The sequence below is a fragment of the Moschus berezovskii genome, chromosome 28, assembly GCF_049115385.1.
Source record: "Moschus berezovskii isolate FMDL1 chromosome 28, NW_MosBer_1.0, whole genome shotgun sequence".
In the NCBI taxonomy this organism is placed as follows: domain Eukaryota; kingdom Metazoa; phylum Chordata; class Mammalia; order Artiodactyla; family Moschidae; genus Moschus; species Moschus berezovskii.
Window position 1 is genome coordinate 15,148,009 of NC_142487.1, and position 25,938 is coordinate 15,173,946.

General features: G+C 38.7%; 1 protein-coding gene across 10 annotated transcripts in view; it reads right to left on the minus strand.

The window, feature by feature from the left end:
- The window catches only part of PIAS2 (protein inhibitor of activated STAT 2), a 120,135-nt gene that overhangs the window by 52,092 nt on the left and 42,105 nt on the right, over nt 1-25,938 (minus strand). For all 10 annotated transcript variants that reach the window (XM_055417302.2, XM_055417301.2, XM_055417303.2 and 7 more), the window contains 6 exons: nt 25,678-25,762; nt 15,927-15,977; nt 15,711-15,801; nt 9,310-9,444; nt 6,611-6,716; nt 5,095-5,168 (listed from right to left, as the gene is read on the minus strand). In XM_055417302.2, the coding sequence (XP_055273277.1) occupies nt 5,095-5,168; nt 6,611-6,716; nt 9,310-9,444; nt 15,711-15,801; nt 15,927-15,977; nt 25,678-25,762 (542 nt within the window). The remainder of the gene's footprint in view (nt 1-5,094; nt 5,169-6,610; nt 6,717-9,309; nt 9,445-15,710; nt 15,802-15,926; nt 15,978-25,677; nt 25,763-25,938) is intronic.

The following is a 25,938-nucleotide window of genomic DNA, read 5'->3' on the forward strand; positions in this document are numbered from 1 at the left end:
GCCTCAAAAGTTATAAAAATCTGAAGAAGTCACACAAGACTAACAAAATGAAAAAGAAATTCAAACCAGAATTTATTTCCATCAAGACTCCAATATACTTTATTTGTATTCACTGCTTAAGCTATAATTTTTAAAAGACCATTTCACTTTCTGAAAGGAAGTAAAACTTGTAAAATCACAGGTAGAAAAAGATACATATAAATTGAACATTTAAAGCTTTATCCTTCAATTAAAATAAATATTTTAATAAATGAAAACATGTTTCTTTTTCATCTCTTCCCCTATTTAAAAGGAACCACCACTATCCATCTCTTGCATGTCCTTTCACAGATGGTCTATGCATAATCAAGCATGTCTTTTAAAAAATATTTTCACAGAAATGGTGGCATGCAATTCACACAATTCTGTACTTATTTTTAAACTGTTTCTAATCCTTTATCACTACAGATGATGCTGCAATAGATAGCTACGGGATAAATTCCTAATAGAAGGAAAAATTTTGAATCCAAGCATATCTGTGATTTTTGTCCCAATGACAAACTAACTTTCACAGAAATTACCTACTGATTTACACATACACATGTATTAATGTGCTTGGCTCCCCTCAACCTTATCAATATAGCAGTTCTTGAATCCTTTAACCTCTGCCAACCTGACAGGTGAAAAACACTCCATTATAGTTTTGCAATACACTTCTAAGTGAAGCTGAGCTTTTTATAGCTCCTAAGGGTCATCTGTGTTTCCAAGAACTATTTATTCAAAACCTTCTTGATTTTCTACTTGGCTATTAATCTTTGGTTACCTATATTAATCAGCTTCACATATGTGGTATGAACTGCAAATATATTTTTCACTTAAGAAAGAAAACTTTTTACTTTCGTATAATCACATATGTTGAAGTGTCAGTATACTGATAAAACCCAGTTCTCTAGTCAATTCTTATTCTAATCGGTAGAGCAATACAAACATCAAGACACACATAACATCCAGATTAGATCAGACCAAGTTCTTCTGTAAAGCCTTTCAAACCTCCCTGTATATTCCCTTTACAAAAAAATCTCAGTTTATAACCAGTTCTCAGAAAATCTATTTCTCGACTATATGCTAAGCCCCACAAGGAAAAGGTCTATGTCACTGTTCACTACTGTAATCTAAGTGTTACAACATAGTACCAATGACGCACCGTATGCCCAGTATTTGTCAACCAGATGGTAGAATGAATGGAGAGAGACTGGATAAATGGCAAAGACAAAGAAGAGGAAGAAGAAAGGACTTCATATGCACTATAAAGTCTAGAAGAAATCACAGAAAATTGTAACACCGTTAATTCTCCCTGAGAGGGAGGATCTTTAGGATACTCTCCTTTTTGCCTTTTGTAATTTCTTTTCTTTAAAATGAACATTGGCTTATTTTATAATATAAAAAGAAAATAATTTAGCCAACTCATCATTATAGCAGTCCTATATGCAAAGTAGCACAATGAATAACCTCTACCTTAATCTTAGTGACACTACCTTTTAACCTAACAACTACACTACACAGTTGATATATATTAACATCCTCATTTTATACATGAGGAAACAGGCACAAAGTAAGTAACTTGACTAACATTACAAAGTCAGTCAATATTTGAACCCAGATGCTTGAGACCAAGAGTCCATAATGTCTCTTAGAGTCTAAATTGGATTCTAAAAGAGATTTTAGAAGTTAGAGTGATTCATGCAAGTGGGTAGCATAATTTAACTGTTGGGCTGCCCAATAAGTTCATTCAGGTTTTTCTGTATAATGCTAGGGAATATTTAAGATGGAAAAAGGTAAGAAAAGAATGTGAGGCAATTTTATATGATATATGCTTTCATTACTTCCCCTTCAATAACAAATAACCTCTTATGTAATGAAGAATCTTACAGCATGTTACAGACTTTTACATAAATTCCATGTAATTCTCATAATAATTGCATGACTCCAAAAGACTAGTACCTCCATTTCTACTTTTGAAATGATGATGTTGAGGTTACAAGATACTAAAAACAATACACTCCCTAAAACACAGTTAGCAGAGTTGTAACACAAATTCAAATGTTCTTCACTTTCATGAAGACATTCCTAGTTTTATACCACACATGGTAGTAGTTTTTAGTTTTAATTATGTACATTTTCCTATTTCACTAAGAGGTTTTGTTCTGTGAGGAAAGGATGCTGACCTACTCAGCACCTAATGGGGTAACTGGAGGACTTTTTTTCTTTTTCAATTATTGTTATAGATTTGAATATTTCAATAGATAGAAAATCTATCTATTTTACATAGATAGAAAATCTATCTATCTATGTAAAATAACAACTTACACTTGCATTCCTAAGAGGCATCCCTTCATTATATCATTTTTTAAAAAGAGTACTGGTGTTAGTTCTAGGAGGTCTTCTAGGTCTTCACAGAATGATCAACTTCAGCTTGCTCAGCACTGGTGTTTGGGGCATAGACTTGGATTATTGTGATACTGGATGGTGTGCCCTGGAAACGAACCGAGATTGTCCCATTGTTTTTAAGGTTGCACCCAAGAACTGCATTTTGGACTCTTGTTGACAACGAGGGCTTCTCCATTTCTTCTGAAGCACTCTTGCCGACAGTAGTAGATGTAACGGTCACCTGGATTAAAATCGCCATCCCCGTTCCTTTAGTTCACTGATCCCTACGAAGGTGGTATTTACTCTTGCCATCTCCTGGTTGACCACGTCCAATTCACCTTGATTCATGGACCTAACATTCCAGGAGTCTATGCAATGCTGTTCCTTACAGCACTGGACTTAACATTCATCACCAGACACACCCACCACTGAGTGTGGTTTCTGCTCTGGCTCAGCAGTTACCTTCTTTCTGGAGCTGTTAATAGTTGTCCTCTGCTCTTCTGCGGTAGCATGCTGGAGACCTTCTGACCTCGGGGGCAGGACGGGGAGGGGGCTCATCTTTCAGTGTCATGTCTTTCTGCCCTTTTATACACTTCTTGGGTTCTCACAGCTAGTATACTGGAGTGGTTTGTCCTTCCCTCCTCCAGTGAATCGTGTTTTGTCACAACTCTCTACTATGACCCAACCATCCTGGGTGGCTGTACACAGCATGGCTCACAGCTTCATTGAATTACAGGAGACCCTTCGCCCCAACAAGGCAGTGATCCAAAAAAAGGTGTCCTATGTATCATAGAGGACTAAACTGAAAAAGTAGGAAGTCAAGAGATACCTGGAGTAATATGCAAGATTGGCCTTGGAACACAAAATGAAGCGGGGCAAAGGCTAACGGGATTCTGCCAAGCGAATGACTGGTCATAGCAAACAACCCTTTTCAACAACAGAGACTCTACACATGGACATCACCAGATAGTCAATATCGAAATCAGACTGATTATAGTCTTTGCAGCTGAAGATGGAGAAGCTCTATACAGCCAGCAAAAATAAGACCTGGATCTGATTGTGGCTCTGATCATGAGTTCCTTACTGCAAAATTCAGGTTTAAATTGAAGAAAGTAGGGAAAGCCACTAGGCCATTCAGATATGACCCAAATAATAATTAATTATGATTACACAGTGGACGTGACAAATAGATTCAAGGGATTAGATCTGGTAGGCAGAGTGCTTGAAGAAGTATGGACAGAGGTTCATAACTCTGTACAGGTGGTAGTGACCAAAACCATCCCCAAGAAAAAGAAATCCAAGAAGGCAAAGTAGTTATACAAGGAGGCTTTTCAAATAGCTGAGGAGAGAAGAGAAGCCAAAGGCAAGGGAGAAAGGGAACGATGTACACCAAACTGAACACAGAGTTCCAGAGAATAGCAAGGAGAGATAAGAAGACTTTCTTCAATGAACAATGCAAAGTAGAGGAAAACAACAGAATGGGAAAGACTAGAGATCTCTTCAAGAAAATTGGGAGAACACTTCATACAAGGATGGGCACGATAAAGGACAGAAAGGGTAAGGACCTAACAGAGGCAGAAGAGATTAAGAGGAGGCGGCAAGAATACACAGAACAACTATACAAAAAAGGTCTTAGTGACAGGAATAACCACAATGGTGTGGTCACTCACCTAGAGCCAGATATCCTGCAGTGTGAAGTCAAGTGGGCCTCAGGAAGCATTACTATGAACAAAGCTAGTGGAGGTGAGGGAATTCCAGCTGAGCTATTTAAAATGCTAAAAGATTATGCTGTTAAAGTGCCGCACTCAACATGTCAGCATATTTGAAAAACTCAGCAGTGGCCACGGGACTGGAAAAGGTCAGTTTTCATCCCAATCTCAACTCTGTATAAAATTCAGATACTGTGGTCAAAAAGTTAATTATACACACTCAATCAGATCCCTCTTCAACAGCTAGTGCTGAAAACATACCTCCCTTAGGTCCCAAGGACAGAGACCGTGGACTGCACTCTATCCACATTCACGTCTACTCTAAATCACTTTACAGAACAGAACATCTCACATATCAGGAAAACAGAACATTTCTCCCACCACCTCAAGCTATTATTTTCTCTAATTTTTGCCTAATAAACCCAGGGTTTTTTAGGCTTATCCTCCCAACTGCCTATAATCCTTTTTTTCCTCTCCAGCTCCGATCACCATCCTAGTGATGCCATCCAGCCACCTCATTCTCTGTCGTCCCCGTCTCCTCACACCCCTAATCCCGCCCAGCATCAGACTCTTTTCCAGTGAGTCAACTCATCGCATGAGGTGGCCAAAGTATTAGCATTAGGTCCTAATAATTTTGTTGCTATTTTTCAACACAGTTTATATGCTGATAAAAGAAGCCAACTCTCTATGTTCAGTATTAGCTGTGGATTATCTATAATTAACGATGACAGTTACTGTGAACCTAAAGCTCTTTCCTCTTCAATATAATATCCTTTTACATCTCTTTTTGTTTAGTCACTGCCTGAGAACACTTGCATTCTTTGGAATTATAATGCTTATTCATGAAGATTCCTGAATGGGAAAACGAAAAGAGCTCAAAATTTATACTGTATCATTCATTCCCATACTTACTTTTATAGGAAAATTAGCAACTTATAAAAAAGCAAAATGCCTCAGAATGTTTCACTGCTTTACTTACAGGGCACATCAAGGACACCCGAAGGCTAGTGGTAGCAATCTCACTGTCAGGATCCGCAGTAAGTTTTTCTTTAACTTGAGAGAAAATCAACAATAAACACAATGTTTAAAAAATTGTGACTTATGAACAGAATTATAGAAACATATGCCATCTTATTTTCCCAAATACTTCAAATAGATCAAGAAACTACAAAAACAAAATAAAATGTTAAGTATTGATGTACTGAAAACACAGCCACACTTCCAGTATTAGGTTAAAGAATTACAAACTCTAAATGACACGTTTAATCAAATTTTTAAGATTTCTTTTTAAAAGTAAAATTGTGGGTAAGGAAGAGTTTTTAAAACAGAGAGCTGTTTCAGGCTTAAGAATACTACAATTAGGGAAGGCAGCTGTACTCTGAGCGTCAATACTTTTCTAAAACACATGCATGACTATTTTAATTAGGGAGTACCTGTAATTTCCAATAATTGTCAAATCTGTAAATAATTTTACAAATAAAATATTCTTATACTTTATAAGAAAAGGTAAAATATTTTTATACTTTCTTTGACTCCTGAAAACTACTATGGATGCAGGATTATCTCCCACCTTCTTCATCACATAATATGTATAAGTTACTGTTGACACAAAACTAATAAATACATAATACATAAATATATAAATATTAATAAATACATAAACTGCCTTCAGATGCCTAATTCTCAACACCATGATAGGGAGAACATGACTGGAACTGGAAAGAGTGGAACCTTCGTCAGGTAAGAAGAATTATGGAAGAATTTCCCTGGCTTTCAGTTCTAGACAGGAAGATCAACACTGTGCTGTGTGAGACGAGAAATGGCTTGAGTATAAGAAACACAATACCATTTCAACAGCCCTACTTGGCTCCCTTTCCAACCCAGAGATTCTCTCTCCTTTCTGGTTCTTTCAGTGATATGGGAGGTAATGGGGGAAAAAATATTCTCTTTCCCAGAAAAAAAAGTCTTGCTCAATTAACATCAGTTACTGAATTATTTACAGCTTGGGTTACACACTTTTTCCTCTATTTATTATTATACAGCATGAAAGTATCAAAGTACAAAATAAAACATCTCAGAAGGCAAATATTATTTCTGATGGATATCAACATTTCCTTTGCAAAAAGACCTTTTAAGTTAGAAGTTCTTTAAGTGTATAGCACACTACACACTGGAGGACATGAAGACTTGCATTCCTATTCCGAACGCAGGCATCAAAACTGCCAACAACCAGACATTTACCAAAATTAACTTCTTATGAAAAGGCAAAATATCAATATTAATTGAGATTCAAACTTCATCCTCTTGGGAGCAGTTTCTAAGAGAAGGGTTTTTCAATTTATACAGCTCCATTCTTAAGAGTATTTTTAACTCATAATTCATTTTTGGTTTTTAGTAATTATTCCCAAGTTGTTTCTGTATGGGTGTATATGTGAAGCTTTTAAAATTTCCATTTAAAGTCATCTCATACGCTCAGTCTTACAAACAATACTTACTTAGTGCTCTGGAATGATCAGGGTTTCTAATACCTTTCATTTTTAATCTCTGTAATAACATGGCTGATGTGAGTTGTCGTACAAGATATACAGACATGGAGTAATTCTACAAAGAAAGATAATCTGTATTAAAGATGAGCGATAATAGTTATATAAAACACTTGTCTAAGAAATGGTTTCTAAAAATAACATTCAAAATAACTTATACAGCAAAGTCAGTGACTAAGAAGGGAACAAAATCAACTCAGTTACTTTAGGGAAGATGAATGCTTCACCCTATTAAAGGTATTTCTCAATCACTTACCACTTTAAAACATCTATGTGAAAAATAAAATGCTCAGATCAATGGTTTTCAAACTGTGTTTCTAACTTAGCAAAACTGGTACCTCAGGAGCCACCACTGTATAAATAAGAATACACCCTCCTATGCACACTTCTAACTAGGATTTTCTGTGTTTTATGTAATAGGGAAAATACACTCAATGAAAAATGAGTTTCACTACAGAAACAAAGTGGTCTAAATTAATACTTCTAATCCAGCGTTCCACAGTTCTAATTTTGGCAGACACCTGCTACATAACCTTAGGCAAATCATTCACATGAACCCCAAATCAGTTTTGTTTTTTTTTTTGAGAAATAATTTGACAAATTGCTATTTGCAAATGGACATTTTACTGGGAAGAGGCACCTACTGTAGGTATATAAGACACATGAAGAAATAATAAAAATAAAAAATACAAGGTCAGAAAATAATAGCATCCAATTCCATACCCTCTTAGACTTGGCACAAAGGAACTTTCATGAGCTATCTATAAAGCAATGAAGAGATGATATATAATTTTACTTAAATACTTAAAACCCACCTTACCAATTCACTACACATATTCAATCGATTCTACAATAAACAAAATACTTTTAATAGTTGCCAAACCAAATGCTTTAAATATCACTTTTAACATCCTGCTACAGTCCTTTCAAATATCTGAATATCCAAAAGAGTATACAAATTTACTGATTACAATTGCAAGAAAAAAATATTATTTCCATTAAATGAAAGTCGCTCAGTCATGTCTGACTCTTTGCGACCCCATAGACTGTAGCCTGCCAGGCTCCTCTGTCCATGGAAATCTCCAAGTCAAAATACTGGAGTGGGTAGCCTTTCCCTTCTCCAGGGGATCTTCCCAACCAAGAGATCGTACCCAGGTCTCCCACATTGCAGGCAGGTTCTTTACCATCTGAGCCACCAGAGAAGCCCAAAAATACTGGAGTGGGTAGTTTATCCCTTCTCCAGAGGATCTTCCCAACCCAGGAATCAAACAGAGGTCTCCTGCATTGAATGCAGATTTTTTTTACCAGCTGAGCTACCACGGCAGCCATTTTAAGGGGTTTAAAAAAAAAAAAACTGATAAGCGGTCAATATCTGCAGTCATTTACTCAAAAACAAATCTATAAGATCCTAATCATTTCAAAAAGATATACTGCTTTTCTGCTCAAATTTCTCTCAAAAAACTTTATTATCTTACTAAATTTTAAAGCATTAGTACTTGCTCAGTTAACAATGTCTCTTATATTTGTATATAACACCCATTCTCAAGATTTTACTTATTGTTTATAATAAGCAGGCCCCAGAGAATTAAGCAATTTTGCCAAAATCAAACAATTTTCCAACTTTAGACTAAGCCAAGATTTCCTGAAGTCTTATCCAGTGCTACATCACTGTACCTTTAAGTTCATGCAAATAAAAAATATTAGGGATCAGTGTCTTATGATAAACAATTTTATAGTAAAAATTTCAGAAATAAAAGCTCAAGAGAACAATCACTAGAGGTCCTAATAATCACAGTTGTACAGTCCAAAGATTAATACAAAAATATTCATTATGTCCAGCTCGGCAATTACCTTGGTGATAAAACCAAATTAATTCTGGCTACAAACATGACTCAACTTCTCCATCCATAAGGAGGAATACTATCTTTTATTTCTATAAAACAGTAACATTAAAGCTGATGATCAGAAATTAATTGAAATCTCTTCCATTTCTATTGTTTCAGTTATATAAATAAGCAGTTCTAATATGCTATTTAGAAATCCCTATTGTATTAATCAGTATTTCATAATTGACAAAAAGCTTTTCAAGACTAAGAATCTGCAGAAAACTAAGTTCATCAATCTAAAAGTATGGAGGAATTAATACAAATCTAAGTAAATATTTTCTAGTAAATATAAATCTAAGTAAATATTATGAGATATTCATGTTATTTAAGTATCAGCTGTTCATATAAAGGCTGGAATAGATTATGTCTAATAACAACAGAAGTACATTTAATCATTTCCCCTAAAGCCTAATAAAGCTTTCTTCGTCCCTCTTCATAAATATGTAACAGTAGCCCAAATTCCCACTTTTTTAAAACACCACTTAAAACACACACATAAACACAACCGTGATTAACCATTAACTTAAGAAATACTGTTAGGGTACTTATCTCCTTTGGAAGATAACAGAGAGATGATACTGAAGAAACCTTAAAGTTTTAACCTTTAAGAATCTCACCTCTCTACCCCAAATTGAAAATTATGGCTTTTGGGGGTTCTAAACAGAAAAGTGAACGAGATGGAACTAGGAGCCAAAGAAAAAGCAAACCAAAGCAATGCCACCCAGAGGAATCACCTTCATGTTTCCCAGAGAAAAAAATCTTTACCTTTCCAATTTCTGACGCCCAAGAAATGGAAATCTGGTTTGGCACAGCCGAGGATAACCTAACTAAAGATGTAATATTCAAAGGGCGTCCAGGGCGCTTCTGTTCAATCCCATTTTTAGGTGGTGGTGCATAGCCCTATAACCATAAAAAAGAAAAGCAATTTAAAATTCCGAGCAGAGGAGCAAACACTTTCTCCAAGACAAGTACAGTATCTTGCCCAACTTCAGTCACACTAAATTCTTTTATTTTATCCTGGAAATCACACACACAGTCCTCCCCTAAGATGAGGAAACCCAGAAGAGGAAAATAACCTTTTAAAAACATTATAAAATATTTTACAAATCCAGAAAAATACAACAAAAATTCCATGTTTCATTAAAATCAAAGGTGCTAAGATCTTGCCATACTGGCTATGAATTTTTTTTTCCTTTCTTTTAAACAATAAAGTTGAATCTCTTTATAACGACTCATTTTAGGAACTTGCATTCATTCAAACACCAGGGGTGACAAAGAGGGAAAACTAACTCTGAAAATTAAAAAAAAAAGTACAAACTGGGGAATTTCAAAGGAATTATTAAAATCCTGTGAGGGATAAAAATGCTCTCTTGACCTGCATACGGGTTTCTCAGGAGAAAGTGGTATGGTATTCCCATCTCTTTAAGAATTTTCCACAGTTTGTTGTGATCCACACAGTCAAAGATTTTTGTGTAGTCAATGAAGCAGATGTTTTTCTGGAATTCCCTTGCTTTCTCTATGATCCACAGAACATTGGGTTTGACTGCTAGTTCCTCTGCCTTTTCTAAAACCAGTTTGTACATCTGGAAGTTTTCAGTTCACATACTGCTGAAGTCTAGCTTGAAAGATTTTGAGAATAATTTTTACTAGCATGAAAAATGAGTACAACTGATTAGCAGTCTAAGCATTCTTTGGCACTGCCCTTTTTAGGGACTGGAATGAAAACTGATCTTTTTTTGCGACCACTGCTGAGTTTTCCAAATTTGCTGACATACTGAGTGTGGCACCTGAAGAGCATCACCTTTTAGCATCTGAAATAGCTCAGCTGGAATTCCCTCACCTCCACTAGCTTTCTTCAAAGTGATGCTTCCTAAGGTCCACTTGATGTCACACTCCAGGATGCCTAGCTCTGGATGAGCGACCACACCACCGTGGTTGTCCAGGCTGTTAAGACATTTTCTGTATAGTTCTTCTGTGTATTCTTGCCACCTCTTCTGAGTCTCTTCTATTAGGTCCTGACCACTTCTGCCCTTTACTGTGCCCATCACTGCATGGAACATGGCTACTCCATTTCTTCTAAGGGATTCTTGCCCACAGTAGTAAACATAGAGGTCACCTGAACTAAATTTGCTCATTCCTGTCCATCTCAGTTCATTGCATCCTGAGATGCTGATGTTCACTCTTACCACTTCCTGCTTGACCATGTCCAATTTACCTTGATTCAAGGACCTAACATTCCAGGTTTTTTGTACTACTGTTCTTCACAGCATTGGGCTTTACTTTCACCCGCAAACATATCCACAAGTGGGTGTCGTTTCCACTTTGGCCCAGCTTCTTCATTCTTTCTTGAGCTGTTAGTGACTGTCCTCTGCCCTTTCCCAGCAGCATACTGGACACCTAGACCTGGGAGGGGGACTCATCTTCTGGTGTAATTATCTTTTGCCTTTTTATATTGTTCATGGGGTTCTCGTGGTAAGAACACTGAAGTGTTTTGCCATTCCCTTCTCCAAAAGATCACATTTTGTCAGAACTCTTCACTATGAACTGCCCCTCTTGGGTGGCCTTGCCTGCTATGCTCATAGCTTCACTGAGTTACACAAACCCCTTTGCCACAAAAAGGCTATGATCCATGAAGGGGACTCCACACATATATACCTTTATTTTTGCCCAAGTATTTTTAAATGCAACTTCTAGACATGTGACTTGACCCATACTTTTATATGCATCTTTAAAAGACTTCAGGAAATAAGAACAGTATCATAACCTTACAAAATTAACCATGATTTTAAAAATTGTCGAATATCTAGTTTATACTGCAACTTCTCATCTGCCTTGAAGATGTCTTTTATTCTATTACTGAAACTTTCAAATGTATACAAAACTAGAGAAAAAAGTCTAAACAATCTATCACCCAACTCAATAGGTTACTTATAAGTAGTTTTTGCCCATCTCAGAGTATTATATAAAGTATCCCAGACACATTATTTTATCCATACACAGTTTGACATATAAGATGTCCCATTAAAGTCTGAATCAGAATCCAAACTAGAGCCTCACAGTGTGCTCAGCTGTCTCTGAAGTCTCCTTTTTCTATATTAAAGAATACTTTTTATCCTCTCTCACCCCCTTCCCTAACTCCTACTGTTTCTGATGCCGTTGTTCTGTTGGGGACCCCAGGGCTCTAATCTGAAGAATATTATCTTCTGGATTACGCTGACTGCTTCCTCACTGTTTGAAGATGTGACACTCCATGTTTGAAGCTGGCAATTAGTTGCACACCCTTGACTAGATTCAAGTTCAAATTTTCAGAGACAAAAACTTCACAGAGAATGCTATGTACTTCCTTTTGTACCATGTCATGAGGTATATAACGTTTGTTTGCTCCATTTTCAGTGATCTCAAGGTTGATCAGTTCAGCTTATGTCAGCCTGATCCCTCCCATCTAGCTTTGACCTAGCAGTTTCAGTATCCATCGATCATGGTTACCTAGATCCATTATAAGATTCATGGATTACAAAAAAAAAAAAAAAAAAGGTTTTTAAATCCATTCTTTCTTTTGCTTGTGTTAAACCTTTCCATAAACAATTTGACCACATCAACATTTGGTTACTCCAAAATCAATGATTCTCTCTTTATCAATTTTGAGAGCATTGAGTTGATGCAACCTCCAATGGTTTATTTTAGCGTAATTATAAACTCACTTATGTTTGATAATTTTGAGTCTACTTAAGTATTATATTTTAGATGCCAATATTGTCCCATCTTAGGCCAAGGGAATCTCTTCACACTGGAGCATGTACGTGTGTTTTAACAAAAGAAAATACTGATTGTTCTTTATGCCAGATTTGCTGTGAGGCAGGCCATCAGTGTAACTAATATATATATGCAGGAAAAAAATTATGTATCAGGAGAAAGAAATCCACAAACTCAGAAAGAAAACACATTAAGATAATGGCACTGGAACTGACACGTCTCCCGCTGCAATGAGAAGAAACACTTAGGAGAGTTTTGCCGGCTGCACTGTAACACACATCCTCTCCATTCTTTTGGAATCTCTACAAGAAATATTCCCCCACGTCAACCCCCACACACACCCCTAACCTCACAGCTCCACAGATTTACATCCACTTCTCAAAATCTGTCTAAAAGTAAAAATAATTCAGCCTTTCCAAACTCTCCAGGCAAAGAGGGTCTTTTTTCCCTCTCTCTCTTGCCCTTAAAAACAAGTAATTTTCTCATCAGGTGCTCAGTCTGTACAACGGCAGCATGTGGGTCAAAGATGGAGGTATGGGGAATACTCCTGAAGGCAGTTTCGCTTGTGTCTGTCCTCCCCACACACGTCATTCTACAAGCCCTGCTATGAGCTGCTGACTGTCACTCCTGTTATCAAGAGACTGGAAAATCAATGGATAAAAGTATCTTTTAAAAGCCATCATCTTGATCTGGGTAAAAACAGCATATAAACTGCTTTCATCACTATTTGACCCTTATTATCCAGGGATATATTGCTATTATCAGGGAACACCCTTTTCTGTTCAGTTCACTCTCTGTTCATGTGGTAGAGTATCCAACCTTTACGGATCCAAGATGACTGCATACTGCAATAAGGTCATACAGACAGGGACTTGTTCCAGGACACAAATTCAAATTTATTCAGAGCCCTAATGGGAAATCCCATGACTGTCAAAGCTTATTCCTCCAACATCTGTTGTATAATAAGTCAGGATCATGGGCAAGGACCACATGTCAAACTTCTCTGTGGCCTGTTGATGCTTCTTACAATTGGAACAAAGTCCCTGAAGATTTCCATGGTGGTAAAGAGCTCAATTCTTCTCCTAAGGTGGCAGTATACTCACATGATTCTCATAAACATGCCAGTCAATGCCCATATCACCTTATCCCAATCGTGGATCAAGGGGAGGTCTCAGCAGTTCTACATCAGTTCCATGTACATTTATGTCAGCTGGCCCACAGGAATTCACAAGGCTAAAGATGAAGAACCTCTTTGGGAAAGACTGGCATCTGATCTTTGGGATGGCCCTATTAGGGTCAGGCAAGCTCCCCACTTGCCCCTACACCACTCCATTGCCTTCTCTTTCTGTTTTGACATCCTTTGTCCCATGCTCCATTTCCTCATCTCTCTCACAAGTGCCCCTGGAGCCACTGCAGGACCCTGGCTCCAGAGGTGAGTGTGGGTCTTGTCACATAGTAGTCAGTGTGTTCACCAACAGCCCTAGTGTAAGTATTCAGGGGTTAGTTAGTGCTTGTGGAGAGAAACCAGCAGTGACCTGAGCAACAGTGTCCCAGAGAATGTGCTCAACTACCTAAGCTTTTCTCTCTCGACAGTCCTGAGAGCGACAAATTCAGAGCTGTCCACCGTGGTGCTGCAGATCTTAAAGATGGAACTATTATACCACAGCACGGCACTGACTGGTCCACTTGGAAAATTTTGTGGAACATGTGTGTACCCATCAGTAACCATCATATTTTCTGCAGCAATACTAGAGTTTAAGTACAGCCTCACATATTTCAGAGACACAACTCCCCAAAACTAGCACAATCATTTAATACTGGACAGATCTTCCAGGTGGGTCTATAGACACCAAGAAGATTATCATAGTCGGATATTTCTTTAAGGAAAGTGAGACAGTAAAACAGCAATAAAAGTCAAAGGTCAAAGAAATCTTAGCCCATCCAACACAAAGAGAATTGAATATGAAAAGCCACAGAAAATGTGCTATCATTCCAAAATGCTAGGTTTCCTCTGCCACACATCTGGTCACCCAGTGGCATTCTTTAGTTCCAAGTAAGGCTGCTTCTTCCCCTGGTTTAGATCTTTATATGATTCATCCAGATAAAAGACAGCTCCTGAGATCTCTTGTTGCTTACAGCCAGAAACCCAAGAGGCAAAATATGCCCCCTAGGTTTTGAACACGCACAAGACCATGTAAGCATTCCTTCCCAATCATATCTACTCAGCCTCTGAAATTTCCCCTTTAATCCCCAGAAAATTATCTCACACGATTTCAGCCTCACAGTTATCTTTCAACAGGAGTCAGGCAGTGGTACAGTACTGTTCAAGCCCTATAAAATACATGAAACAGGCTATTTCTCAGTTCTTTAAATCCACAGGCTATATAAGACAGAAATGAGACTCCGGACAACAAATAAGTCAGATCTTCGAGTCCAGGGGTTGGCCTTGGCCAACAGGCCATTGTCACTGTGGGGTTCAACTATAACCACTTGGCCCTGGTAGAGCTGAGATTTCTAGACTTTTTTGTCTGGCTTGCTCAGCTGCTCACAGCTGTTGCTCATATACTTATTTCAGAGCCAAATCTTGCACTCAGCAGGAATGCTAAACAGCCACCTCATCTCCATGTCAAACGGTATCTGCTTTGCTGAATATGGCAGCTTAGCATCATGGCAGAATCACTGTTCTCACAGCACTTCTTCAGTTAAGATATATAACCACTCTGAAAAACAGGCCATGCTCTGCTATTGAGATTACAGTTTTACTGTCACAAAGCTGTAGCAAATTAGCAGTTTAGTTCAAACCTCAGTGGAGCCAGATACATACTCCTGTTCAACAATTGTTATTTTAAGATCTGACATCTATCAGGTCAGAAACAGGCTACGCAGAGATAGAAAGAGAGGGAAACAGGCTATACAGAGAGAGAGAGTGTGTTGTCTCTCCCTCTCTCTCAACAGGCTGTCAATCAAACACCACTGCATCCACCTCTCAAGGGTGTGCACCGTCAAGGGTGAAGCTTGGAATCCTCCATCACCATGTCCAGTTGTTGTCAGCAGCCTCTAACTTTCACCACCTCATCCAAGGCCAAGGCCCAGCTCATTCAGACATCCACTACATCATGCTGCCCTAATGCCCTTCCCTACAGCTCCTGCCCTGCTACTATGCCTTTTGATATCATCTTAAGACTCTCTCACAGCTTCCTTAGTTCCTGGCACAAGATGCTTCAAGCTCATCTTTTCCATCTCCTCCAGACCTGGAATCTGCCCCTTCCCCAAGAAGCCATGAACCTCTCTAATGGAAAACAGTATTTAATGCTGGGACTGTTCATTGGCACTAAGTAGTCACGATTTTTAAGCCTTGTTAGTAATTATAATAAACTCACAAGCAAAAGCCTGGTGAATAAAAAGCAACTTACAGGCAAAGGAAACAACTTCCCATTCACTTTTATGCAGAGACTATTGGGATAGTTATCTTCTTGAGGGCAACTTGTCTCTGCCAGGCAAAGTCTGCATTAAAGAAAAAAAAAACAACTCTTAAATACTGTACTCAATTTTACAGTTTATAAGTTCAGGACAACATGCACATAGTTAGCAAGCATAAAATTAAAGTAACAGAAAAACTGCAAACTCACCTCAGCTGAACTTGTACTGTATAATCTCTCCTACCACCTGGCAAAAAATCCCTGTTGAAAAGAGCAAAACAAATGGATAAAGAAAATACAACTAGAATTCACAGAAATACGCTCAACAGAAAAAAAGCATTATTGGTATTTTTATTTGTAGTCCTTAAAAAATGAACATTCGCCCAACCAATGGCAGAAGGATTAATCAAAACAAACACTGCAGTGATAGTCCTCATGTGCTTAACATTTAGTCTTGTCTTTACAGCAATTTTAAAGTATTTTCAATTCATGGGAACTTTCACAATACAATTTTTATTTCAACAGACAACAGATTTGGTTAACAGGAAAAGGAGCACATTAGGTTCTAAGACTCTGATGAATTAATTTGCTCACAGTGGTTTTGAAACTTTTGCTGAGTATTCCAGTCACTCTCAAACATTTTTTAAACATAAAGGCCCACTCACCAGGTAACCTTATTGGCTCTGAAGCAGTCAGAGCATCAGTGGTCTTTACAACTACTCAGGGGATTCTAATATAAGAACTAGGATAAATAACTGGTGTCCAGAGTCTCAGAACCTCTATGCCACAGCAACTTCCTAACTATGGACCCAATTAAGGACCCAGAATCTCTTAGAATTTCTAGATGACAACCTAACAGAATCCCATATAAAATATCTCCGACACAGAAACCCCTCAACCCTTGCCAGTCAATATGGGGTCCACAATGAGGCAGCACTCTAACGACTTGGGAGCTTCTTAGTTAGAAATGCAGAATCTCAGGTCCCACTCAGACCTACAGAATTAGAATCTGAATTTTAACAAGATTCCCAAAGTGATATGTATTTATTTCACAGAAATCTTGCCCTCAGCCACTGTCATCAATCTGGGACTGTGTCAAAGAGCAGATGGTCTGAGCTGAGTCCTGTCTGGAGAGTACACACAGACCTCCACCTTGCTCCCACGGGGCTAGCCTTCTTACTGCTACCAGTTCTCTATGTTCACTGGAAGGCAGGAAAGCACAGGAATGACCAGCCTGAGTTCTACAGTTCCAAACCAAAGGACCTTGGGCAAACGACCTAACCTTTCTGTGCTTGGTTACATCTGTTAAAGAAGGAAAATGATTGCATCTACTTCATGAAGTTGTGGTGACAAACGTGTTAATACCTGTGAAGTGCCTGGATATAAGAAGTGCTCCACATGTGGGAGCAGCTGGCTGCTATTACTGTTAACTACGCTTCCCCTGCCAGTGGTAATCCACATTTCTCAAATGTCTATTCACAATATCCTAGACAACACTGACCTCTTGTGAGTAACTCGAATCATTCTGCTCATTAAAATCAAAAAACACTGCAAAGTCTGGATGCTGCAGCATCAAAGATAAATAAAACATGATATCTGCTTTCAAAAGTCTCATATGCTAGCAATTAACAAATATATACAACTAAAATAACATGGTATTATAGTATACTATGTAAAATAAGTATTCCAGAAAAGAGGGAAACTCTATTTTGTCAAGGCCATTTCCACAGTGAGTCTGAACAAGTCAGAAAAGCGTCTGGACAGCAGTGGTTCTGTTCACACTGAAGAGAGACCTATTTCCATCAGCAGCAGTGGCTTCACTAGTGGGGTGATACCCGACAAAGGGAAAGCGTGGCAAATGCTTGTCAGGGTGGGAACACAGTTTTTAAAAGACTAACCTAGACAGATAGATGGGAGAACATGTGTAAAGGTTTGGACAGTTCACTAAGGATTGACGCTTCATTCTACTAAGGAAAATTAATATCAACTGGGAAATACAATGTGTTATATATCTTCACAAACACGACAAGTAATGACTATAAGCATCTTCTGACATTTTCTGCCAGTAACTGCTCACATGTTGAACTCGTTCATTAGATATAAAGGTGTTTCCTACATACCAAACACTATATATCAGGCCTTGAGAATATAAAAATGAGTAAGATGTTGGTTTCATTAAGAAGTTTGTAAATTCAAGCAGTCAAATAAATATTTAATAGAAAATAAGCTCATGACAGTGGTACAGTGAGAGACAAAGGATATATGTGGGGGAACGTGGAAAGGCATCACAGAAGAGGTCAGACTTCAACTGGCCCTTAAAACATGATTCAGGTTTGCCAAGCAGAGTAAGGAGGAAGAGGATATGCAAAGCTGGAGAGCTAGGAAAGCCTACCTGGAGTACAAGCTGCTAGAGGAGAGTGATGGGAGATGAGATGATTTAAAAGAACGTGAATGAGTATTTCCTACCGAGGCCACGTCTCCAAAGTCGAGAAACAAAACTAACCTACCACAAACACAAAAATACAAGTAGCAACTTAGGCCAAATGAGCAGCAGAGGAATATTTTCCACATGAAGGAGCTAGATAAAACTCCAGAAAAAAACTGCAGATAGGCGAATCTACCCAAGAAAGAGTCTGGAGTAATGATCGTAAGATGATCTAAGAACCTGGGAGAAGTTAACTTCTGCACAAAGTAAAAAGTTAGAAGTTTTAAGAGTTAGGAAATATAAAGAACAACCAGAGATGAAGAATATAAAAACTGAAATGAAAAATACATTAGAAGGAATCAACAACAGATTAAATGATACAAAAGAATGGATCAGTGAGCTGAAAGAGAGTAGTGGAAATCACTGCTGCTGAACAAAGAAAAAAGAATGAAAAGAAATGAGGACAGTTTAAGAGACCTCTAGGACATCAAATGCACTAATAGTTCACAGGGGCCCCTTGAAGGAGAAGAGATAAAGGGCCTGGGAACATATTTGAAGACGTAACAGGTGAATATTTTCCTAACATGGAAAAGGAAGCAAAAATAAACAAATGGGACCTCATCAAATGTAAAGGCTGTTGCACAGCAAAGGAAACCATCTACAAAACAAAAAGACAATCCATGGAATTGCAGAAAAGATTTGCAGATAATGTATTTGATAAGGGATCAACATCCAACATATATAAACAGCTCATACAACATCAAGAACTGAAGAGAATTCAGTTAATTAACAGAACTGAAGAGCCATTTTCCCAAAACAGAAATCCAAGTGACCATCAGGCACATGAAAAGATGCTCAACATTGTTAATCATCAGAGAAATGCAAACCAACACTACAATGGGTTATCACCTCACATGGGTCAGAATGGCCACAATCAAAGAGTATACAAATAATATATGCTGGAGAGAGTATGGAGGAAAAGGAACCCTCCTACACTGTTGGTGGGAATGCAAACTGGTGCAACCACTACGGGCAACAGTATGGAAGTTCCTTAAAAAATTAGTTACCATATGATCCAGCAATTCCGCCCTCAAGTATATATCCAGAAGGGACAAAAGCTGTAATTCAAAAAAATACACGCACCCCAATAGTCACAGCATGATTTACAACAGTAAAACATGGAAATAAGCTAAGTGTCCATTAACAGATGAATGGATAAAAAATACACACACACAATACAATATTAGTCACAAATAAGAATAAAATAATGCCATTCACAGCAACATTGGGTGGACCAAGTAAAGAAACATTTACTTCTAAGTGAAGTAAATTAGAAAAAGATAAATATATCACTTATATGTGGAATCTAAAAAGTGATATAAATGAACCTGTTTACAAAACACAGGCTTAGAAAAGAAACACAGAAAAGAAAAAATTATGGTTATCAAAAGGGAAAGTGAGCTAGGGGAAAGGATAAATCAGGGGTATGGGATTAAATATACCACCATATATATAAAATAGATAAACAACAAAGATTTAAAGTATAGCACAAGGAACTACATTTGGTATCTTATAAACACCCTACAATGGAAAAGAATCTGAAAAAGATATCTAAATACCTGAATCACATAGCTGCACACTTGAAACATAACATTGTAAATAAACTACACTTCAACTTAAAAAATTAAAAACAAAGATGAGCAGAGTAGGTGTGGCACAGAACTGTCAAGCAATGGAGTGTGGACTTCAGATGGTATCACTAAGGGCTTCCCTGTTGGCTCAGATGGGAAAGAATCTGCCTGCAATGCAGGAGACCTGGGTTTGACTGATGGGATGGGAAGATTCCCTGGAGAAAGGATGGCTACCCACGCCAGTATTCTTGCCTGGAGAATTCCACGGACAGAAGAGCCTGGCGGGCTACAGTCCATGGGGGTCACAAAGAGTCAGACATGGCTGAGCGACTAACACACTTTTACACAGGGTTTTTAAGCACAAGGAAGAAAAAACTGAATGGGCTTTAGAAAAATCACTTGGTCAGCTGGCAGAGTTAGGAGATCATTACACTTGTATAGGCAGAAAATGAACGCTTGAAAGTTATTTAAACATAAATATCACAGAATATGACATTTAGGGATAAAAACTGATAGGACTAAATGACTGACTGGATACAAGGAGGCAGGATAAGGAGCAGGGAGCACCAAGCATGGTGCCCAGGTTTTAGAATGCTGCAACTGGACAGGTGGGGATGCTACGCACCAGGATAAACAGAGGAGAGCCGGTTATGGCACTCAGCCACCGATCAGAGTGAGGTAGTGATCGTTTCTTCAACTTTACATGCTGGGTAAATGAAGATTCAACAGGCTTTAGTAACCTTCCCAGGGGTATACAGACATAAGTGGTTAAGGCAGAATTCACATTTCAATCAGTATGAACTCTAAGGACCATGCTAGCTTCCTAAGGGTAGAGCTGCTTCAAGTTGTAAATCCTTAGAGACACAAAAGAAGGATGAACAGAGTAGCACTGAAAGGCTGTGGCAGAGGAACAGTGGGGTAACATAAAGAGGCCGCTGCGCAGGCAGCTCCCACACCATTAAGGGAACAGGCAACAGGAGGAAACAGACACTAAGAAAAAACCTCTTTGAAGCCAGCTAATTTAAGAAAGAAAAGAAAAAAGCACATTCATGGATACTACCACAGAGCAGTGAGGAGAGAAACACACCGTGACTTTGGGAACATGCAAGAGACGGCGGTATGAGAAACTGAGACAGCATGACTGCACAGGCAGGGGTGCCCACCAGAAGGAGCAGTGCTCCAGACAAGAACAGAGCTGAAGTCACTGCTCAACCTTCACAAGATGTAACTGAACCACTCTTTTTCAAAGTAAGTGGTAGAAAGTACTGTAAGGGTAGAATCAGAGCTCCTTAGAGAATTTGTCCTTCCCACAATTGGGGCTTGGAAGAAAAGTTATGACCAACCTAGACAGCATATTAAAAAGAAGAGATAATACTTTGCCAACAAAGGTCCATTGAATCAAGGCTAAGGTTTTTCCTTAAAGCTCAACATTCAAAAAACTAAGATCATGGCATCTGGTCCCATCACTTCATGGGAAGTAGATGGGGAAACAGTGGAAACAGTGTCAGACTTTATTTTTTGGGGCTCCAAAATCACTGTGGATGCTGATTGCAGCCATGAAATTAAAAGACGCTCACTCCTTGGAAGGAAAGTTATGACCAACCTAGACAGCATATTAAAAAGCAGAGACACTACTTTGCCAACAAAGGTCTGTCTAGTCAAGGCTATGGCTTTTCCACTGGTCATGTATGGATGTGAGGGTTGCACTGTGAAGAAAGCTGATCGCTAAAGAACTGATGCTTCTGAACTGTGGTGTTGGAGAAGACTGTTGAGAGTCCCTTGGACTGCAAGGAGATCCAACCAGTCCATTCTAAAGGAGATCTGTCCTGGGTGTTCATTGGAAGGACTGATGCTAAAGCTGAAACTCCAATACTTTGGCCACCTCTTGCGACGAGCTGACTCACTGGAAAAGACTCTGATGCTGGGAGGGATTGGGGGTAGGAGGAGAAGGGGACGGCAGAGAATGGGATGGCTGGATGGCATCACCGACTCGATGGAGGTGAGTTTGAGTGAACTCCAGGAGTTGGTGATGGACAGGGAGGCCTGGCGTGCTGTGATTCATGGGGTCGCAGAGAGTTGGACACGACTGAGCGACTGAACTGAACTGAACGGTACATATTATTTACATTCCATGCTTTGATTTGTTCACTTAAAAATGTCTCTTGAAACCTATTGACTAAATAACCTCTCTATGTCAAAGGCCAACACAACACCCTAAAGAGGCTTGTAGTAATCTCCTCCATCTATAAATCAGTTATTTGTCATTACTGCATTGATTCTTTCCATGTGACCCCCTGTAATGTCAACAATCATTTTATGTATATAAGCCAGTTCATTAACTAGATAGACTGCAAGCAACTTGTGGAAAGAAGACATGCCATATAATATAATGCTTTGTAGCTAATAAACCCTTAGTAAATGCAATACTTTGGCCACCTCATGCGACGAGTTGACTCACTGGAAAAGACTCTGATGCTGGGAAAGGTTGGGGGCGGGAGGAGAAGGGGACGACGGAGAATGAGATGGCTGGATGGCATCACCGACTCTGTGGACATGAGTTTGAGTGAACTCCGGGAGTTGGTGATGGACAGGGAGGCCTGGCGTGCTGTGATTCATGGGGTCGCGGAGAGTCGGACACGACTGAGCGACTGAACTAACTAACTAACTAACTAAAATGTTCTCAAGCAAGGGATCATCAGTGAATAACAAAGAAAACCAAATAATGCTATGGCTTGGGATAGAACTTTCAATCTGTGCTGTTCATTTCTTAATTGGTTTATCAGTACCCCCAAGCTCGAACTCACCTCCAATATAAAAATCCCCTGCAGTGCCTTGCCCCTAGTGAACATGTACATTCGTTTTACTTCTTTGATAATTTCCTTCTCTAAATTTTCCAAAACCCCAATTAATGGGATATTGGGTCTTTTGGACTAATCTTTAGTACTGTCCCTTTTTTTTCTCTTTTACTGTTCAATATTTGGTCCCCTTCTGGAGAGCTCAAATTTTACCAAGTCAAGGTATAAAATTATTCTGAGGCTTTGTTGAGAGCAGTGATGTGATCAGTGAAAGAATCTAAAGTTGTATCCTATACTGTTCCACCTAACAACATTGTGTGCATATTCAAGACATTAGGACATTTAAGAGAAATCCATAAATTCCGATCCACCGTTTTAGGAGATTGAGAATGCATATTAACATAAGAAAAACTGAAAAGTCTGGCTTTAAGAACTTTTGAAACTACCTTGAATTCAGAATTTCCAAAACTTAATTGCAGGACCTTTATTTTTTAAAAACTTGTATTAACATCTCACAGAAGGTAAGTGTTCTAATGAAGAGCTGAAAGGATGCAAAAGGACCTCTAATTTGCTCAATTCTGGGCTCCAAATTTTAACTCGACAATCCCAGAATATCATTTGACCTCCAGGAGCCTCAGGTTTTTTTTGGCTAAATCTTTTTAAAGTCTTATAAATAATATATTAACACCAAAGATGACTATATATTTAATTGGAAAAGTATATAGTACAGATTTCCTTTTCTTTCCTCTTTTTAGTTCACTGCTCTTAATAAATGTGTTTAAGTTTATCCTATTTTTTGAAATGGCAAAGCTCAGAGTACTTTTCATAACTGTTTTCAGATTTCTGCTAATTTTTTTGGTCCAGGTAACCATACAGCTCAGAATGGTCCTCTAGTTTACATCCATATCCCAGAAAAATTATTAATGTCCACATTCAATATAAAAAAGCCTCCAGATGATGAACTTTATGTCATTCTATCTTTGGGGCTGTTAACACAAATTCTTTTTTATGTTGCTATATTTGGAATAAAATTTTCATTAAAAAAAGAAATTTTACTGCCAGAAGTGACAAAAATTCAAAGGGTTTTATTAAAAAATTAAAATGTTTTTCTAATTGTTGTTCAGTCAATCAGTCATGTCCGACTCTTTGAGACCCCATGGAGAGCAGCACACCAGACTTTCCTGTCCATCACCATCTCCCAGAGTTTGCTCAAATTCCTGTCCACTAAGTCGGTGATGCCATCCAACCATCTCATCCACTATCATCCCCCTTCTCCTCCTGCCCTCAATCCTTCCCAGCACAGGGTCTTTTCCAATACATTGGCTCTTCCCATCAGGTGGCCAAAGTACTGGAGCTTCAGCTTCAGGATCAGTCCTTCCTCCTAATGACCATTCCGGACGGATCTCCTTTAGGATGCACTGGTTGGATCTCCTTGCAGTTCAAGGGACTCTCAAGAGGCTTCTCCAACACCACGGTTCAAAAGCATCAATTCTTCGGTGCTCAGCCTATTTTATTGTCCAGCTCTCACATATCTACATAACTACTGGAAAAACCATACCTTCGACTAGACAGACCCTTGTCAGCAAAGTAATGTTTCTGCTTTTTACTATGCTGTCTAAGTCTGTCATTGCTTTTCTTCCAAGGAGCAAGCAACTTTTAATTTCATGGCTGCAGTCACCATCTGCAGTGATTTTGGAGCACAAGAAAATAAAGTCTGTCACTATTTCCACTGTTTCCCCATCTGTTTGCCATGAAGTGATGGGACCACATGCCATGATCTTCATTTTCTGAATGCTGAGCTTTAAGCCAACTTTTTCACTCTCCTCTTTCACTTTCATCAAGAGACTCTTTAATTCCTCTACACTTTCTGCCATAAGGGTGGTGTCATCTGCATATCTGAGGTTATTGATATTTCTCCTGGCAATCTTGATTCTAGCTTGTGCTTCAACCAGCCTGGAATTTCACATGATGTACTCTGCATATAAATAAGCAGGGTCACTATATACCGCCTTGACATATTCCTTTCCCAATTTGGAACAAATCCATTGTTCCATGTCTGATTCTAACTGTTGCTTCTTGACCTGCATAAAGGTTTCTCAGGAGGCAGGTAACGTGGCCTGGTATCCCGATCTCTTTTAAGAATTTTCCACAGTTTGTTGTGATCTACACAGTCAAAAGCTTTAGTGTAATCAATGAAGCAGATGTTTTTCTAGAATCCTCCTGGTTTTTCTATGATCCAACAGATGTTGGCGATTTGATCTTTGGTTCCTCTGCTTTTTGTAAATCCAGCTTGTACTTTTGGAAGTTCTCGTTTCACACACTGCTGAAGGCTCACTTGAAGGATTTTGAGCATGTGAAATGAATGCAACTGTGTGGCAGTTTGTACATTCTTTGGCATTGCTGTTCTTTGGGACTGGAATGAAAACTGACTTTTTCCAATCCTGTGGCTACTGCTGAGTTTTCCAAATTTGCTGGCATACTGAGTGTGGCACTTTAACAGCATCACCTTTTAGGATTTGAAATAGCTCACTGGAATTTCATCACCTCCACTAGCTTTGTTAGTAGTGAGGCTTCCTAAGGCCCAGTTGACTTCACACTCCAGGACATCTGGCTCCTGAGTATTTATTAAATATTTGCCTAACCTCAGTCAAAGTATACTATGCTTACTTAAGGAGAAATGGCTCAACGGTTATGGACAGAAGAATTGTGTCCCCCCAAAATTCATATGCTGAAGCCCTAACTCCCAATGTGACTATGAAGTCGGGGCTTTAAAGAGGTCGTTAAGGTTAAATGAGGCCCCAATGGTGGAGCGTTAACCCACCAGGACTACTGTCCTTATAAGAGGAAGACACACCAGAAATACACAGGCACACAGAGGAAAGGCCACGTGAAGAAGGCCACAGCAAGAAGGCAGCCACCTGCAATGCAAGCCAAGGAGAGAGGCCTCAGAAGAAACCAAATCTGTGAATCAGCTTTGACTTCAAGTCCCCTGAAATGCGAGAAGAAAAATTTCTGTTGTTTAAGCCACCCCATCTGTGGTACTCCATTATAGCAGGCAGGGCAGACTAAGACACAAACATCTCAGAAAACACATTCCAAACTCCTCTTACCTGGATATGCATATCTCTCTAACTTGCTGAGGTGTCAGAGCAAAAATAAAAAACTTCTCTTGAAACCGCTGAATACTGCTTTGAACTGGGGAGGAAAAAAAAGAAATGTAATATTCCAATAACAAATTCAATAACAGAAGAACCTACAATAACCAGGCACTTCTGATAAAGACTCTGCCCAATTTTGAAATTTTTATTGTTAAAATACACCAAAATAAGTACTAAGCCACATGCATCTTGGAATCATGAAAGTAAGGTCAC